This window comes from Convolutriloba macropyga, chromosome 6 (assembly GCF_964194025.1).
Source record: "Convolutriloba macropyga chromosome 6, txConMacr16.3, whole genome shotgun sequence".
NCBI classification, from domain to species: Eukaryota; Metazoa; Xenacoelomorpha; order Acoela; family Convolutidae; genus Convolutriloba; species Convolutriloba macropyga.
Window position 1 is genome coordinate 10,300,232 of NC_134473.1, and position 20,589 is coordinate 10,320,820.

Consider the following 20,589-nt stretch of genomic DNA (forward strand, 5'->3'; position numbering starts at 1 on the left):
TCAACAGAATCATCTTTTAAGTTAACTGCATTTCCGTTTTCTTAATCAAATACAATTTTTCGTACCGGAAACATAAATACTTGAATAAATATACTACTGCAAATATATGAAGAAAGTGTACGGAAAATGACCAACTATGGTTGAAACAGAGCGAATAGCACTATACTACCTGAGATTTGAGTACACAATCAATAAACAAGTACAATTAAGGTAATATGAGATGAATAACAGATTTTCACATTTTCAGCTATGTCCAAATTGGGGCTAAATATACGGTTTTTTGACAATAACTCAAAAACTAAAAAAGATATCAAACCAAAATTTTGTGAGTCGATAGACGTTGGTAAGATACACATTGTGAGAGAAAATGAAGGTTCTATCTCGAAGAGACGAAGTGCGGCTGCCTTATAAATTCTATAAGCCATCTTAATACATGGGGAAAACTTTCAAATGTAAATAGCTCTCACACTAATGATTCAAAATTGAGGAAACTTGGCAGTGACTAGCACTATTCTACGATATAGCCTATGAAAAAAGAATGATTTAAATCGGACATATAGTTTTTGAGATAATGAGATTTAAATGTCAGACCGCAACAGTGCAAAAGTCATTTTATTGAGGGAGGTAAGTCACTTGTGATCAAAATCTAATCACGCAAAGAACTTATGCTAAAGAGAGTGGGAAATGACGTCACGCGCGCAAACGCCGTTAGTGAGAGGAAGAAGTTATTCAGAAAATTTGACTTCTTCAGCTTTGCTGTGTGAACAAATGTAAAACGAAAAAGAGCGTCAGACGACGAAACAAAAAACAAAAAGCACCGCAATATAGCTCCGCTCAGCTTACAGCTTCGCAGCTATAATAAACATACGAAAAACCGAACAACATAGCCGGCAAATTGCCGGAAAAAAGCCTCCCTTGACCCACCTGATAAACATTGTGATTGAAACAGAAAAAGAAAAAACTAAGAGATTTTGAATCGAGAGATTTTTTTTTATTTGTCAAAGTGCTCTTATTTGGTTTGTAAATTCTGCATATTCAGTTAAATTCTAAAATTACAATTAAGTCAGCTTCTAAACTGCAGGCCATTAAGCGTCATAGTAATGCCAGCTAGCAAATAGTTTTGGGGAAACGTATCTTCTGGTGTTAGAGCGACAGTTCTTCTCTTAAAGCAACTTTCACTTTAATCTTTTCCCACAAATCAGAAGTCACTAAAATTTGCCACGAATCACTTAGCTAGGTGGTTGATTTTTTTTTAAAAAAATTATATCAAATTTTCATATTTTTTGTGGTTTTGATATAAAGGAATTGCTAATGCGTCACAAATTATATGTAAACAATTTGGGGATCATTTTTGTTTGTGCATGCCTCCCCACTTCTTGCATGCGTTTGTTTGCACCACCAGGATATGATTACCACACAATGAGTTATCATACAAGGTCGTGTTTTTCTAAACATAGATATTCTGTTCTGTTAGCAGTTATGTAGAAGAAAGATTAGACTAATGTTGTGACTATCAAACACATTAATAAAAAGAAACAATCGGAAAAAAGAACACAAAAATTCCGACTGAATTTTCAACTGATATTATCATTTTTTGAAGAGCCTGCAACCTGTCTCAAGCATCAAAAAAGATTCCCGTTTTTTAAAATTTTGTTGATATTGCCAATTTCCACATGAATCTTATGCACACGATTTGTCCTGGCAAAAGAAATGATCAAAAGAAATGATCAAGCAGGAGCTTAGTTTTAAACATAATCTAGTTCAGACAAAAGTCACGATCTGAGCCCAATAATATCAGAATTGATATGTGATTGAGATTCTGATTAAGAGCATGTATCGAATTCTGACTCAAAGACAACCGGTAAAAATGGAAGCCGAATCAACTTTTGGACCAGAGTTAATACTGTTTTATTTTATATCTTTTTAATAAGAAGTTTCCGATGAATTTAGGTCAGATCTCGTTAGCTAAAGCCAATAATATCAATTGGTTTCAATTTGTGTCTAGATAGTTCCAGACGGTTCCATGCTCAGATGCCTTCGCGTTCTCCCCAAATTCTGCTGCGTTTGCAACCAGACATTTTTTGTTCATGTTCAGACTTTCTTGCCTTTTTGAACCTACCCCGATGTAAATTTTAAAGTAATACGCTTCATCGTGCATAAATTTTCAGCAAACTTGTTTTGAGTATGAAATCTCATTTAGAGTTCTGTTAACTTACGCAATTTGAAATAAGTGAATTCGGTGCTCTTGTACTCTGGGGTGGAGTAGGGGACCTTCATCTTGACAGAGAGAGTGCACTTGTGTACTCCATATGCAAGACTCTTCTTGGGAATGATGAGTTCAGAGGAGGTGTTGCCTGGGAATGACACGTACTTCTCACTCTCCCCTTCCATTGGCTGGCCTGTCCTCTCGTCGTATTGCACACACTTCCACCACTTGTCATTCGCTGTCGTCTCGGGACAGTTCAGAATCACATTTCCAGTCAACTGTAATTTTTAAAACTGCATAATGACCTCTCTTTTAATTACCATGAAGTCAATTGCGATAAAACAGTGTAAAGTTTTGCTGGAATTTTTGTTGATCTCGTTCCTTTCCACTTCAAAAAAAAATCATTTTCAGAAGCCTAATTGGGTAGGTTTAAGAAAAGATTTGAATTGGTAATTGCTCGTATATTTTGATGAGGAATTGATCTGAAACCTAAAACCTAGAACCTCAAACCGAGATTGATGAATTCAAAATCTTGCAAGAATCTTGCAAGACAATACATAGTTTTTCCGCAAGATTCTTACCTAGCAACATTCTTCCACGAATTGAATTCTTCTAGCAAGAATCTTGCAAGATTTTGAATTCTTTTTCATTACCTAACTGGATGATTAGGGAGCATCGCCAACTACTTACAATAGGGGAAAGGGTCTTGAGGTTCCTAGTCCTGTTATTCTGATAGACGTGGTGTAACCCAAAAATGATTCTTATACGAAAAAAAGTGTCTCGATTGATAACCAACCCGGGTAATGAAGAGATTTAAAATTCAGGCCACAGATTGGTCTGCCCTTTAATCAAACCAAAGTAATGTCTTATCAGACCCACTAGGCCAGAAATACCTGTGATCGAACACTTTGCATTTTGTTCTCTGTTCAAAATAAAAAAAAAACACTGGGGTTGAAGATTTTGATCCCCTCGGGCTTTTTTTTAATAATTAGAGGCACGGAACCGGTCTATTAATCTCCGAAACAATCTAAACACAGTTTTTATTGTAGAGCCAAATAAGGAAAAAAAACGCACGACCTTCTTGCTTCTAAGAATTATATCTTGCAGGCATCTTGTAAATTTAAATCATCTATCCCTATCCCTGTGAAAAGAATCTTGTCAAGACTTTCCGCCGAGACATGCAAGATATTGAGTTTTTTCGACACCTTAGATTTAAAATGCTGGCCTACCGTCAAAGATGTTGACAAAAATTGAGAAACCTTAACTTGATCTTGTTTGGCAAAGTTTTCCTGGTAATTCTTGGGAATCATGGGCATAATCGTTGTAATTTACCCATTTTCCTGAAACACGTGCCAGGATATACAAGTTCGGACCTATCTTGGTGTTATCTTAACAAAAACCTTGGCAATTTGAACCACAATATTTCAAATTTTGTTTCACTGTACTCACGATGTCTAAATAGCACTTATGAAACTAGTTCTTTCAGCGTTGAAATGATCCAGACATATTTTAAGTTTACATGTTCGTAGAGGGTATGATCACATTTCCACAAAAATTCATATCGTGCAAAGATCTTATAACTTTTGAACCATATTACAAGATTGTTCCAAGGTTTTGATCCTATCATCACTGAGGAAGTTCAATCCATATAAAAAATGGCAAGCTCACTAAATTCCTGTCCTTGTTGTACATGAGATAAGGACTGAATGTTTCGGCTCCTCGGTAGTCAATGCTGATCTGAGGGTAGCTACAAGTGACTGGCTCCTTCCGAGAGAATGCGTACTTTGCTTCCACCTGAAAACAAAAACCTAAAATATAAGACTGAAGTTTTATGAAAGTATGATTGGACAGCTGATTGGGTCAATAATGTACATCTGAGAGAAAAAAATGAAACATTTACAATTTTTTCATCTCAGATTAGAATGGTCACTTGTTAGTGTTCGCTAATAAACAACAAAAAAATGTGTTCATCAATTGTTTTCAATTAAAAAAGGGAAGAAGTTTGCAGGCGAACAAATTTCAGAAATTTGCAAGACCTGAAATATTAAGGGGTAATAAAAAATTTAAAGAATTCAAGTTCTGAAGAAAATATGCTCAGCAAAGACTCCGAAAAAATACTGAAAATGGAAAATAAATCTTTTACAAAATCAAACATCGCATAATAGTTCAAATTATGAAATTGACTGAAATTCGTCATCAAATAATAATGATTATTGGTATGCACAAGGAGGCTCGTTATTGTGCGTCAGCACATGACGTTCCGACCCGCACCCATCTACATTTTTGACTTAATTGTCAACCAAAAGAAAAGATAATCAAAAATAGCTGTTTCAGCTTAAAAAATCGCTACGCACCAGAACTACTAATTGAATTACATAATGCCATACCTCATTACAGAGCTCATGAGATCTTTCATTAAAAAGACTACAAGAAAAAAACAAATAACAAAATAAGCGAAAACAAATTTTACGACAAAAACTCAATATCTAAATTTAAAAGCACCTAGTCAAAATGCAATAAGATAAAACCTTTCTTACACAATTTACTTTTTCTGAATTTGAAGTGGGTTCACCTGGGGGCTGATGGGGCGGCAACAGTGGGGGGGGGCGGCAAAAGTGGGGGAGTCAATCTCTAAGAACCAACCTTCGCACCATAAGTATAAGTCTCCAATACAGATTCTGTGTCTCACATACTTGAAGACTAGTGAGCTGAAAGGCTCTAAGAGCACTTAACACCCGCTGGGCGCTACCTATTTATCCCGTTTTTGAGGACAAAATGTCAAATGCGTCAGAGAAAATATTGGCCAAGCTAATAATTGCATAAAAAAGACCGAAAGGACTGGTATAATTGCTACAAAGATCGTTTGAGAGCAATTATAAATAATTTATCATATTGTTCACATCGACAGAACATCTTAAAAACCTTTTAGAAGAAGCTCCCCTTCGGTTTTAGGTTGTGCAATGATTGAAGAATATTTGCTTGTGAAGTTTTAAAAAAGTGACTCTTGACAATGACATTTAATTTTACTCCATTGGCTTGTAGGTTGACCAAAGGTGTTTTCCGGGTTTAATGGATCTTCTGTTTGAAAAAATTTTTCAAAAGCTTCGGATAAACAAGGATATTTGTTTTTCGCAACAAAAATCTAAAATAAATCAAGGATTTTATGCAACACAAAGACGGTGGTACAATAGTTATTCGCTTCAAAACTCTTGACAAGCCGTTGGTTGGTGTCTGGGCATTCAAATTGACAAAAAGTTTCTATCAGATGCTCAACTGAATAAAACTCTTAAGAAAATGGCTACTGATATTCGTTCAACTAATTTGAACAGACTAATTTTTTTTATTAAAAGACAAATGCTTTTCAAATTTGATCCCACTTGTTTCTTATTGCAATCTTTTTACTGATCATCAACAATACGAGAAAAAAAACTCATAGAGAAGTTTAAATCGATGTATCATGATGTTTTTTTTGGTTTCAATTATCTTTGGCCTCCTGAATAAAACCTTATTTATTTGTTTCAAAAAATGATATTTACAAGAATCAATTATCAGTATAATTACTTTTCCAAAAAAAACCCTCTCATTTGTTTAAATATGTTGTCAGTTAACATTATTCTAATGTCAAAACATTACACTATTTATATAAAACTCAGAAAACCAATAAAGGTTAAATTCCCTCAGAAAAGCTGTGCTCAGTATCGCATCCTGTAGAATTTTTTCTCATGAAGGTAGGTAGTACTTAAATGTTGTAAGATATTTTTAAATTGCTAGAGTTTGATAAAATGAAATTTTTCAAAAAAAAAATTCCATCACAGGTACTCGCATTTTGAAATCATCTGAAAGGTATATTGACTAACGGTTTTCTTGGATAGAGTCCATTGAAAGAGAAAAACAACAACTTGATGCCTTCATAAGAGCAGCACTGATTTTTTTCTTACCTTTACTGATAACCGCAGTATTGATCGAAGTATGAAATTTGGTTTAAAAAATTAATACCGTTCCAATAGGGTTCCAGCAGAAGTAGTTGATGGTGTAGCCCTCTTGTTTGGTTCCGAAGAACGGCTTGATCTGGATCTTGTTTTCCAGTACCACCCTGGATTCAAGTTTGGACTGGCCATCGTCAGAGTCCCCTCCCCACCCGTCCCAGTTGATTCCGTATCGTGCGTCTTGTCTAGTGTACTCCTCCATAAACTGTGCTCTTCAAAAGATCAAAGATCTTTCTAAGCTTTCAACTAAGAAAGTGCTGAATGAAGTTAAGAAAAAAATGGATACTGAGACTCAAACACGTCATATCATCTTCACTATCTTCACTTTTATAAATTAAGTTTGTGATTTCATGAAAAAATATTGTCGAACTTTGATATGTAAAACCAATTACTTCAATCTTATTTTTAATTCTGTGTTGATCAAAAATTAACAGGTCGCATTTACCCAGAAACCGAACCAAATTTAGACTTGCCAAAACGATTTAGATTTGCCAAGTCTTTGCGAAGAGTTGGATTTAGACTTGCAGTCTTGCGGAGAGCTGGATTTAGACTGTCAAGTGTATAAAGTAGCTTGATCATAGCTATGAATCAATGATGAAATAAACTTGTAATAAGACTTGCCCAGTTTTGAAAATGACTTGGCTCCTATTTTTTTAAAAAAAAAAGAAACCAGAACATTTTAACTCAGGAAAATGAGTTAACTCCTTAAATTCAAAAAACATAGCAGGACAAGTCCTGACGTACAATTCAAAGAATTTTCATTGACTAAACAGAAAACTAAAACTAGAACGGACTATGAATGGATTGGGAAAACCATTTCAAAAAACATCCGATCCATGAAAAAACAGTAAAAATCAATGTGAAATTGCCGCATGTGAACAAAAAACCACTAGCGATAAACCGAATTTTTGTTCAAACACCATTTTCTCACTCTAGTTTAAAATTAGAGCACAAAAAAAATCACGCCGCAAAACCACTCTCTTTTTCGCTCCACTTCCTGTTTCGGCGTGATCAAAATCACCACTCCAATTTGACTTCAAAAATTATGAAAATGTGTTAACAGACATTTAAAATAAACAGCGCCCCAATACAATTCAAATTCTTTGAGTTGTAAAAAATCATAAGTCATAGCTAAAAAACTTTATCTCAATTTATTGAGACATTATGGGCTAGTTTGAAAAAATTTGCTCTGTCGTATGCCAACACCAATAACAGTCCTGCAAGATTGGTTACAAAACATATCAACCCGAGCCATTGTAACGCTTATAAAACTCACCAGTTTTGATTTGTGAGACATTGACCATCGTTAAATTGATCGGTTGTATACGGAAAAGTATTTGAAAGCAAGAAAAAATTTCAGGCGAATTTTCAAGAAATAATAGAAAGGCATGGAATGGGACAAATATAGGATATTTTGAGCAAAAATTTAAAACATAGCGTGTATTATATCATTCAGAAACATGATCAATATGTATCAATATGATTCCAGTTGAATTTTGGTCATTTTTTTATGTGGTGCAAAACTGGTCAGCAGTCTGTACATAAAAAAATGCAAAATGAGTGCATTCTTTGAAAGCTTATTAAAAAAATAGTGGAAAAAAATTCTTCCGAAAAGATGCGTTTGAAAAATATATAAAAGATACAGAAAAAATATCAAGCCAAATTTCATATTCTTGTAGCCACTGCTTGTTTTAATGATGTTTAAGGTTTTCAAAAACTTTTGAGATTATGAAAAGTTAAAGCATTTGTTGAGATAATATAAACTGAAACAAAAAATTTGATGAAAATTTCTTGGTATTGTTTAATGATTTCTTTTAAACGGCTGGTAAGATGCTAATTTTCTCAAATTTATTGTACGCAGTCCGGAGGCGCAATTTTAGTTTCATCAAGTTTTTCGTTTTTATGCATACAACATTCTTAAAATGTACGTAAACAAATGTCTATTGGAATAGAAAAAATAGGCGGAGCAGTAGTGGATAAAACAGGGAAACCAACCACCAGTAAAATTTGACCCTTTCTCCTAACGCTAATCGCGCATGTCGAATAGGGCCAAATTTTACTGCTTGTTGGTTTCCCTGTTTTGTCCACTACTACATATTCACCCTAAGTCTAACTCTAAATTCTTCATTATTTCCATATAGACTGTTTAAATAACTTCGTCCCTCTTTATTTAAAATTTCAGTCTCTTTATTTATATATTCTCCCTGTAGCTTTTCGGTAAATTGTTTTCTTTGCTCTTCTTCTCCGCATCCAAAGGTAACCAATGTACTTGCTCTATTTAATATATTACTTGCACTCGTTGCCACATGTCCAGCAGTTTTTACTGTTGTATCAGGACTCATATAATTATATATCATAAAACATGTACCTATAATATCTAAAATAGTTGATGCTAACCTAAAACCATCAGCTTTAACCATTTTTTGTGTTAAAACATCATTCTGTATTTTAATACCTTTTAATGTAAGAAGTTTATTAATATAGAACTGATAATTATCATGATTAATAGTATTTCTATCTGTAGCATTAATCATGAGTGGTTTCATATATGCTATGAGTTTATTTTTGTCTTCACTTTCTAATTTATCTTTTAAACTAAGAGCTTTTAAATCAAGGAAATCAACTCTCCAGTCAAATATCATAGTTCTATTCTTATCAATAATAATAATAAAAGTATTCTCTTTCCTATTATATTTAATTATACCATAACGAAGTTCATCTGACATCCCATTTGTACAATTATAATAGTTACTATTCAACTCACTAATTATTTTATTGAAGTTATGTTCGCATTTATATACTTCATTAAAATTTTTAAATAGATCAGCTCCATTATAAGTTGTTAAATAAAAACTATCATAACTCATTCTTGCTGTATTCATTATTTGAGCTGGTCTATGACACATTACAATCATTTGAATATTATAATGTCTGCCTTCTGAGAAATAATAAGCTATTTCCTTATTTAACTTATCACCCATATCATCAAGTACTATTACACTATCTTTGAATTTAGACTTAGTTTTTGATGTGATCATGTTTATATCGCATGTATTAAATCCAGTATAAAACTCACCAGTCTCAGGATCTATCCAATCTCTATCATCTTTACAAACTATGGTTATATTTTTAGTTTGCTGTTGGTTTTGGTTTTGGTTTTGGTCTTGGTTTTGGTTTTGATCGTTGTAACCACCTCGTGGATCTAAGTATAACTTAAAGTATTGTCTAATAAAATATGTTTTGCCTCTACCAGTTCCACCATAAACAAAAGTATAATGGTGACTTTTCATATTCAAATCTAACTAGACTCCTATTCATAAATCCACCAAAAATTTCTTCTAGTTTTGTATATTTACTTGGTATTGAATCATATATTATATAACAAATTCCAATTAAGAAAATAAAATTTATAACTGCGCTACCTTTCTCCATTTTAATACCTATTAAAAATGCTTATCCTAACTTTTGAGGAATTCAATAAAAAATTTATTACTGATAATTATGCTATGAGTGATATCAGAATAAAAGATATAGGAAAAGATATAAGTCTAACACCAATTGAGATAGTGATGAGATATCAAAATCCAGATAACACAAGTGAACCTAACTTCAACATTATTGTCAATCTACATCCAACTGCTGGTACACATTGGGTTTTAGTTATAAGAAGAGAAGGTGGTCCTGTGTATTACTTTGATAAATTTGGTGTTGAGACCCCACCATTATTTTTAGAAGAATATGTTGATCTAGGCTCTAATGAAAGAATACAACAACATGATGAATCTTATTGTGGGGCTTATTGTTTATATATGATCTATCTTATTGATAGAGGGTTTAGAATTCTTTAAATATTCTAGTTAATCAATGTAAATATCCAGGAATATATAATGATTGTTTTTGTTTAGGTTGTAATGTTAATGATAAATAAAATGTTAATGATAATGATAATGATAATGATAATGATAATGTTAATGATAATGTTAATGTTAATGATAATGATAATGATAATGATAATGTTAATGATAATGATAATGTTAATGATAATGAATATGATAATAATAATGTTCATGATAATGATAATAATAATGTTAATGATAAATAAAATGTTAATGATAATGATAATGATAATGATAATGATAATGTTAAAGTTAATGATAATGATAATGATAATGATAATGTTAATGATAATGATAATGTTAATGATAATGAATATGATAATAATAATGTTCATGATAATGATAATAATAATGTTAATGATAATGATAATGATAATGTTAATGATAATGATAATGATAATGATAATGATAATGATAATGATAATGATAATGATAATGATAATGATAATGATAATGATAATGATAATGATAATGACAATGACAATGATAATGTTAATGATAATGTTAATGATAATTTTATATATCTATTTGATGAAAAACAACAAATGGTTAAACCTAACAACAAAGAATATCCGCGAACAGACTCCGTCTGTGGTAAACCAAGCGGTTTCATCGATCTGCAAAGCAGTTATACTGATCCACGTAGTGGCAACTTTGTTGATCTTAGTAACAATATCTCTGTTAATATAAACAAAGATCTACAATCATGGCTAAATGATGATAATATAATTACAGAAGCTACACTCTCAGAGAACTTTAGATGTATAATATCTGGTCCTAGTGAATGCGGCACGACATTCTTATTAAAAAAACTAATTCTGGCTAGAATATACCTTGATAAGCTATACATCATTGGTCCTACTGGTGATCAATATGAAGGTGTAGAGAGAATAAATCATACAGCAGAAGTCGAGTTTAATAAAGATATAAAAGAGTTACCCTCTCCCAATCAACTTCCAAAAGACCTAAAGAAACTAATGATATTCAATGCTGTCAGAGCTAAAGAACCAGTTATTAATGAATACTTTTGTAGAGGTAGACATAATAATTGCAATATGATATATCTTAATCAAAATCTATTCACAATAGATAGACAGAGTGTTAGAGAGAATTGTATTCTATTTATTTTATTTGAACAAAGAGGTAAAGTCCTCATATCTATATATCAAGATTTCTTCAACAATGTTGAACTTAGTTATAATGATTTTGCTAATATATGTAAAAAGGTATGGAAAGAGCCTTAAAATTATATTGTCATTGATATAACTAAAAAAAATATTAATGTTAAATTAAGAATTAATTGGGATCGGAGAGTTTTGTAGTTTAGTCTGAGTTTAGGTTTAAGTTTATATCTACACCAGATGTAAAGTAAAATTTAAAACATCACCATTAAAGTCTATAGGTCTTCCATGCTCATCTTTAATATGAAACTCTATATATTCTATTCTATTTTTAGTTAAATTTTGATACAAGATATTAGTTGGTATAATATTTATTAGATAGCCTGGTGGTTCTGTTAGAGTAAAAGTATATAGTATGTCTGTGTTATTACCATTATCTTTAACACCAGATATCCCATTACAATGGATGTTAATAGTACTAAAACCCATAATATCAACAATCTTTTGTGATGAATATTTACCTTGTTTAAAAACTGCTTTTCTAAATCCTAGTAATGGGGCTATTGAGTTTTCTACATCGAAGTTAATTGCACCTTGTTTTATTTCCATTGAACATTTCATTGTATTCTTATCGGGTTCTATTATAACATTACCATTAGTTTCTTCTTTTATTAATTCTGCTATTTCAGTTAATTCATATGCACCTGGTGTAATTGCTTTGTTATCACTATATAAAAATTGATTATTCCCTCTATTCACATTAAACACCGAATTAGAAACTGATAATCTAATTAAACCTAATTTTGTTGTATTAAGTATAGGTTCATTAAAGTTAAACTTTTCTGTTGGCTTTATCATTCTAAAGTTAAGTGTATGCTCTTCTTTAATTTTAGTTAGAGTTTCATGTACCTTTTGTAGTTCATATAGAATTAAGTTGTCTGTCATTTTTTGTATTCAAATATTAGATTATATTTATGGTGAAACATCTGCGAAGGGGCTCCGCCCTTGGTTCCCCAAGCAGGTTCCCTGATAGTTATAGTTATAGTTAAATATTTGGATTATAAAAATCGATTTTAATTTGGATACAACTCATGGTTATAGTAATGATATACACAAAAGTAAGATTATGAAATATAAACCTAATAACCTAGCAACAATGAATACGGTTAATACTAATATTAATTTCATTCTCAATAGAGACGAGAATCATTTAAATTTGCATGATTCGTATCTAGAGATAGAGTTTGTTGTATTAGATGATGCTGGTGGTGTATTCGCTAATAATTCTAATATCAGATTAGCTAATTTTGGCATGGTTGCATTATTTATTCCAGTTAAGCTTGAAACTAGTGGTGGTAGGACTATTGAATATATAGATCATTGCAAACCTAATCTATTGATGTATAAGTTATTAACTAGTACTGTTGTTGATCATGAGAGTGGTTTTGTTAGAAATCAAGGCAATAGAGATAGTCAACTTAAAGGTGACCATATTGCCGCAGAGCGAGGTCATATGTATATGATGATTAAGATGAGTGATCTATTTGGTTTTGTAAATGATTTAGAAAAGATTATATATGGTTTAGGATTTAAATTAATATTAAAAAGAAATAATAATGTTAGAGCTCTATTTAGAGTTAATTCTGGTGCTGATGCAGCTGCTAATGATGCTAATATAGATATCAGAGATATATCATGGTGCGTGCCCAGTAATGATCCTAGTAATGACAATAGAATTATTGTGCAAAAGGGTTTAAATAAAAAGAAAAATGTAGACTTTAGCTATTATGAAAGAAAGACGTTTTATAAGAATGTACCCAATGCTACTAACTTCTTGTTTGATCTAGGTATGGAAAGTGGTATGGAAAGACCACAATAAATAATAGTTGGTTTTCAAAATAATAATGTTAATGAATAAACTCTTGATGCAAGTACATTTGTTATAATGAATGTTACTGAATGTTATTGTAAGATTGGTAGTGAGTTTTATCCCGAGGATAGAATGAATATTAATTATAGTACCAATAATTATAATGACGCTTTTAAGGAGATTGTTAGCTTTAAAAAAGATTATAATGGGCTACCACATAACGTAAAACCATATATAAATCATAGAACATTCAAAAGTAGTTATAGAATAAATTTATTCGATACTTGATATCAAAGTGATCATATAGGTCCACAACCAATACAAATTAATTTTAAATTTAGTGCTGCAGTTGCAGATGTTATATGTCATGCATTAGTATTAACTAGAAAGGTTATTAGTGTTAATAGTGATGGTAATGAGAGGGTTGATATTGTATCAGAATTATAATTATAGTTAATGACTTAATCATTGACTAAATCAATGACTAAATCAGTGACCAAATCAAGGACTAAATCAATGACTAAATCAATGATAATCAAACTATTTCCTACTAGTCTTAACAAAACCTTTAGCATAAATAGTATCCAGTTTCTTTTTATTATCTAGAGTCAATCCCTTAGCTTCAAGTTCAATATTAGGCTTTGGCTTAATCTTAGCCTTATGTAATGGTTTAGCCTCAGGCTTAGATTTTATAACAACAAAAGGATTCTACTTCTTAACTTACATTATTTTTTATATATAGAAATGAGTTTTTTAAATAAGTTCAAAACTAACTCTTATTGTGTTGGTAGCAGACATTATAGTGGTACTAATAATATAAGTGGAGCTATTACTTCAAAAGGTACCAAAACGTTAAGAGGATCCTGCACTAAATGTAGATAGAATAAATCAATGACAGTATCCGATGCAACAATAGAAGCTGAGGGATTTAAAGATTTCTTTAAAAGTGTTGGTAAGGCTACAGTTAACTTCGGAAAGTCGCTAATAATCCGGTAAGAGCATTAGAACTAGCAAGTAAAACAGGAAGTGCAGCTGCATCTAGAAACCCTACAGCTGCTTTATCAGCCACACCTGATTTCATTAAATTTGCAACTACTGTTGAAGGTATAAAGGTAGTACAAAAAGGAAGAGGTTTATACTTAGGTACAAAGAAAAGATCATTTAGTTATGGCTTAGGCTAAGGTTAAGACTCAGACTATAGCTTCAATTATAGCTTTAATCTTACCGATAAATATTAATACTAATATTATTATTACTAAAAACATTGCTATTACTAAGCACTAATAGCTTTAATCTAAAAAAACACATAACTTATTTTTCTTATGAACGGAGTTGCGGCTTCGCCAATTCTTCTTATATTCTTCATATACCTTGACTAATTCATTATATTCATCATTATCTATTTTATTATCTTTCATTGATTTAGTATATGGTTTATTAAAATTGTCGCTACACTGTTTACTTAAAATATACATCTGTAAATACTTAATAATTTTATTTCTTATTTTAGTATTAATTGTTTTTGATAATGAACCACAAACAGTTGCTGTAGCAAAAACTGTGGTTTTAGAATGAGGCAGACCTATACCTGTTATTGCAACTGATGTTGTTGTTGCCGTTGTTGCTATTGATGATAATAGTATTTCTGTTATCTCTGCCACGTTAATATAATTTTTATATCTACTTAACTTCTTATTATAGTTATTATTTTCAGTTTCATAGTAATTTCTAATATCTTTTATAATGTTAATATTGTTCTTAAATTTTTTATTAGCTTGGATTTTTTCATTTATCAATCTTTCTGATGCAGAAGATAGATCTGGGTAAAGTAATCTTTCACTCGGTGCTGTTGGTTGACTCATTTTCAGTAGTAAAATAACTCTCAATATCTCTCATTGTATCTTCTTGTTTAAAATCATAATGCATCTCTAGTCTTGCTTGTTCTTTGTTGTCTACTAGCTTACTTTCTAATAATATAGCTATTTTATGTTTTATAACTATCTTCATCATTAATATATGGTTTTCTCTTAAAACTCTCCATCTATCAACGCATGCATCACCTAATTGAATATTAGTGATTGAATGATTAAACTTACTGTTATCAAGTTCTACTTTTAAATCGTTATATTTAGAAATGGTATCAGCTGAAACTTGGTTGCAAAAATGAACAATATTAGTTTCAATTTCAGTCAAGTTATTGTTTGCACTTATTTGGTCAGTTGTAACTTCTTCAAATTTACCTTTTCTTAGTTCAGTTATGTTTTTACTTAAAATATCTATTTTATTATTAGAAGATAATAAGTTATTGTCACAATATTCTTTATTAACAAAATCCTTTTCATCTATTGGAGGGTGTACATTTATAATTTTATAAGTATCTTTCATGTCGATATTATCATTATCTTCTAGGAATAAACCGTGTGCTTTACTTAGTGTTAAGTTGTTTGTTGGTGTTGATGTTGATTAATGTTTAGCCTGATTGAATCTATTTCGTGTCATCTTTATATTTGTTTACAGGAAGAAACTATCTGTGAAGCAGTTCCTTATAGTTATAACTATATAGTAAAATAACTATCAATATCCCTCATTATATCTTCATGATTAAAATCATAGTGCATCTCTAGTCTTGCTTGTTCTTTGTTATTAATAAGTTTACTTTCAAGTAATATAGCTACTATATATTGTATAAGTGTCTTTTTATTCTTTAAAAGGGCTTCATCTATAAAAAAAATTAGTCTTCTCATTAACTTCTTCAAACCCCCTTAGACCGTTAGTAAACATATCATCTAAATGTATGTTAGTAATATTTTGATTAAACATACTATTATCAAATTCTTGTCTTAATTGATTATATTTAGAGACAGTATCAGTGGCAACTTTTTTTCAAAAGTTAACAGAATTTTTGACTTAATCTGCTGATTCAATAAAACCGTTAATTAGTTGATCATTAACTTGTGTTTCATTTAGTTGTGACTTTATCAAATTCACCTTTTCTTAGCTCAGTGATGTTTTTACTTAAAATATCTAGTTTATTATTAGAAGATAATAGGTTATTGTCACAATAATATTTATTAACAACACCGTTTTCATCTATTGGAGGGTGTACATTTATAATTTTATAGCTATTCTTCATATCAATATTATCATTATCTTCTAGGAATAACCCACGAGCCTTACTTAGTGTTAAGTTGTTTGTTGGTGTTGATCCAAGAAGCGGTTTCCCAGATGGACCTCTGGTCATGCTTCGCCATTGATGTTTCGCTTGATTAAACCTATTTCTTGTCATTATTTATATTAAAAAATATATTTAATGATTCTAAAACTTTATTATTAGATTCAAAGTCAAACTCGGATTTTAAAAAATCCTGTTCGTAATATTTACCTTCTATTATCTCTCCATTCATGTCTTCTATCTTATATGTTAGTGGTTGCGTGTTCAAAACTTCATTTTCTTTAAATAGTTCTCTATTCCAATTAGAAGTTTAACCTTTAGAAAAGATATTACTTTTATCTGAATTTCTAACATAATCACCAACTTCAAATTTTGGTGTTGCTTTGGTAGATTTATCATAGTATTTAACATTATCAGGATTATTAGAAGCATCAACTGGTGTCAGATTAATTGTTGAATGAATGTATTTGTTATATGTTATGACTGCATCATTTAGTATATTTACCCAATTACCATCACCATTGATGAACATTGGTTTATTAATTATATGTATTAATGTTCTATTAAATCTCTCTATGAACACAGTCTTTAAATCACTATAAGTAGAATATAGTTTTGTTTCATATTCTCTAAGTAAAGATTTAAATGTTTTATTGTAAAACTCACTACTTCTATCTACCCATAACTTTTCTCGTTTTCGATTTTCTGCGGATTTTCACTTAACACTATTTTAAAACCATTAGTTATTGATAAACCAGATTTATTCTTGAATGGAACAGCCATGCATATTTTGTGAATATATCTATAACTGTTAATATCAACTTATAGTTACTATTGTATTTACTTAGAGATGACTTATCAATTAAATCAGCTAACCATGTTTAATCTTTATATAATGGTATTATTCTTTCTCTTCTAAACTTTGTTATTTGAGGACTGAATACTTCTTTAGCTAATTGTTGTTGTTGTTGTTGTTGTTTTTCCATCATTATTTATTTACCATAGTTTCTGAGATATATCTAGCATTTCATCATATATTCCATCATGATCAGCTTTTGTTTCTAGTATTAATAATTCTAGTCTTTCTACTAAACCATTTCAATGGCAACTTCTTTGATTATTTGGGTTGGGGTTAATATTTAAACCCCTGCCAAATACATCATCTTCTACCCCCATTATACGTTTTATTGTTCTATATCTAGCCCTTTTCTTTTCCTTTTTTCCTACATCATATCTAATATCCTTTAAAAACCTTTTAATTTTGTTTTCATCTTCCTCAATATTATCATCATATGTTACATTTGATTTAGTAAGAAAATCAGTAAATCCTTCTGAAAACTCATGTACATTATCCCTAACTAAAATTGCACCCAGCTCTAGAGTTATATTCCATTCATTTTAAATCTACGAGTTCTAATTTTAATTGAGGATTAGTTTGAGCCCCCATGTCATGAAGAAGTTTGGCTGTCTTTGTATCAACAAAAACTGGTGCTATATCTTGAGTTTCCTTAATAGTCCCATAGTCCTCTTTAGCGTTTCATTAATCTTGGAAGTGTTTTCAACGATCCGTGATGCGGTTTCACCGATCTGGAAACCAGCTTGCTGGATCATCTTAGTTTGTTTATCTAACTCTTGATTTTGCCAATCTACTGCTCTTAATGTTTGTTCAATTAATGCTAGATTGTGTTCATTGTTTGAATTTAGTGTTTTAGTTAAAGGATCAAATAACTCTTCTATTTCACCATAAAATTCTTTTTGTTTTAATTTATCTTCTAATCTATTTCTTCTCTTTTGTTTTTCTAGATTGTTTAATTTTATAAGTAGTTCTAGTTTAGTCATTTTTATGGTTATAATAAATCATTATATAGAGTAATAGCAGCTTCAATTAATTTTCTATCATCATTAATGGCTGGTTCTAGAATATTATTAACCAATAGGTCTTTGTCTCCATCTAATGATCTGCGAAGCAGTTTCACTGATGCATTCTTAATCAGGGAAGGGGCTTTGGTCTTGATTGATGTAACAAGGCTTGCCCTTCCCCAACCTGCTTCGCAGATTTTATTTATTAAATCTCTTTTGAATAGATATAGATGCTCACCATGAGGATAGCTTTTAATATTTTTTACATAAAATCTTTTATCATCAAATGTGTTTAGACTAATCTTACTTGTTTTTGTTGTTGTCCTGTTATCACCAACTTTTTGTATTCTACATTCAACTTTAGTTCTCTCTGTGTTATACATTAGTTCATTATAATATTCTTCATGTTTAGCATAGTTACAATTCTTTATTTTTTTCCCTTTAGTTTTATTGGGGTAATCTTCAAAGCTATATGTCTTTGGTGTTAGTGCCAGAAACTCTTCTATTATTTTACTTCCCATTTCATGTTTGAAATTACCTGGCACTTTATTATTAGTTTTAATTGGAGGATCGGGGAACCCGCCGCTTCGCGGATCGAGATTGGATAGGTCCATGTGTTCATTATCGACATTACCCTCGCTAACAGTTAATACAAAATTATCAGTATCCATATAGTGGATTTGTAGAGCTTTGAGTGATTGCTGAAGAACATTATAGAATGCATCATACATGTGTAATTAACTTAATTCTAAATAGTAACACCCACATATACTGGAGAATCATATTCTATTTTGTTCTTTATATATTCAATTTGGCTATAATCCTTATATCTAGTTATATTATTAAATGTTCGTTTACTTATACTTTTCATTATCTTTTCTTTATCATGTAAGAACTTACTTTGAAGGAAGTGTAAGGGATTCATGCACATTCCTCCATATAGTGAATTGTTCATTAATTTCCTTACATCCCTTTCTGCTTCAGTTTTAGCTGTTGCTCTTTTATTAGTATTGTTTTGTATATAATCTCTACATATATAATCTTGTTTAAATTTAATTACTCTATGTATTTTAGTTACATTTACACCCATCTTAAAATAGAACTTTAACATCCTATAATGAACCATGTATTCTGTTTTGTTGTTTTGGTTTAAGAATAATTTCTCTGTTTTTGTTTTGCCTTTCTCTCGTTCTCGGTATCCTTTTTCATTATCATTTATCTTTCTCTTATCGGGCATTAATGCTAATTGCTCTGTTCTATCTTTACATGTAACATTATAATCAATATCGTAAACTATATAATAACCGTGATCACTATCTGCTGCAGTATTTAATATATGGCGAAGCATGGTATCCCCATAATCTAGAGATGTATTAGTAAACTTGAAATCTTTGTAAGGTAGCTTTTGCATCATTGCATAGCCGTATAGGTTGTTTGCATCAATGTACCAGATATTTATGTTAAGGGACTTCATCCCGGTTTCATCATTGTTGACTATCCTATCTCCCATTATACCGCATATGCGTCCTCTCTTTGCTTCAACAAAATCATCAGCATTTGTTTATCTTGTAATGTATATAATGCTACACCGCTTCACATTAAGCAACAATCAAAACTATAGCCTGGAAGACTTACATAGTGTAGGGGATTCAGCTTGAATACTTTCATACCTAGTTGAACATATTCATTCATGCAGTAGTCTAATATTTCCACATCGTTTTGTAAATACTCTATAGTTAGATCTGTACCAGTTTTGTGACTGTTGTCTTTATTAAAGATATCGACTTCTTCTTGTGTTGCTAATTTATTTGAGAGAGAGGCTTTGAAGTCTTCTATTTTTAGATTACCTATAACTTCATCATACGAGTCCAAACCAAAATATTCATATGGATATAATTTTTTAGTTTTACATCTGTATATCTTCGCCATTTGATCTAGAGGCACAGCTAAGAAGTTATAACTATCTAAGAATCTTAGACAACCGATGCCAAACATCTTAGACTTACCAGCAGCTAGTGGTTTGTTATCTACTTTTCTTTTATCATTATTCTGTTTAAAGAGTTCGCCATTTAATCTAGAGGCATAGCTAAGAAATTATAACCATCTGAGAATCTTAGACAACCGATGCCAAACATCTTAGACTTACCAGCAGCTACTGGTTTGTTATCTACTTTTCTTTTATCATTATTCTGTTTAAAGAGTTCGTTGTATAGTAAGTTGAAGTCATAGCCAGAGCCATTGTGGAATATTACAGGAATGAAGTTTTGTTTTTTATACCTCAGATTGCATATCTTACATGCTGGTCCTCCATATTTACCAGTTTCATGACAATGATCTCTTACTTTATTAATACATGTTTTACTGCAGATATGACAAGTGTTATTAGTTTCATGATATAAATTATCTTCTTCATTAAATATCATTTGTTTGTTGCGCCTGAAGTTATCCTCAGTTTCTATTTCTAACAGTTCACTAGCA

General features: G+C 30.9%; 1 protein-coding gene across 1 annotated transcript in view; it reads right to left on the reverse strand.

Moving 5' to 3' along the window:
• Positions 1-20,589, reverse strand: part of LOC142341222 (uncharacterized) — a 297,980-nt gene that overhangs the window by 191,884 nt on the left and 85,507 nt on the right. The window contains exons 23-25 of the mRNA XM_075392141.1: positions 6,203-6,404; positions 3,875-4,000; positions 2,217-2,484 (exon numbers count right to left, since the gene is read on the reverse strand). Coding sequence (XP_075248256.1) covers positions 2,217-2,484; positions 3,875-4,000; positions 6,203-6,404 — 596 coding nt within the window. The remainder of the gene's footprint in view (positions 1-2,216; positions 2,485-3,874; positions 4,001-6,202; positions 6,405-20,589) is intronic.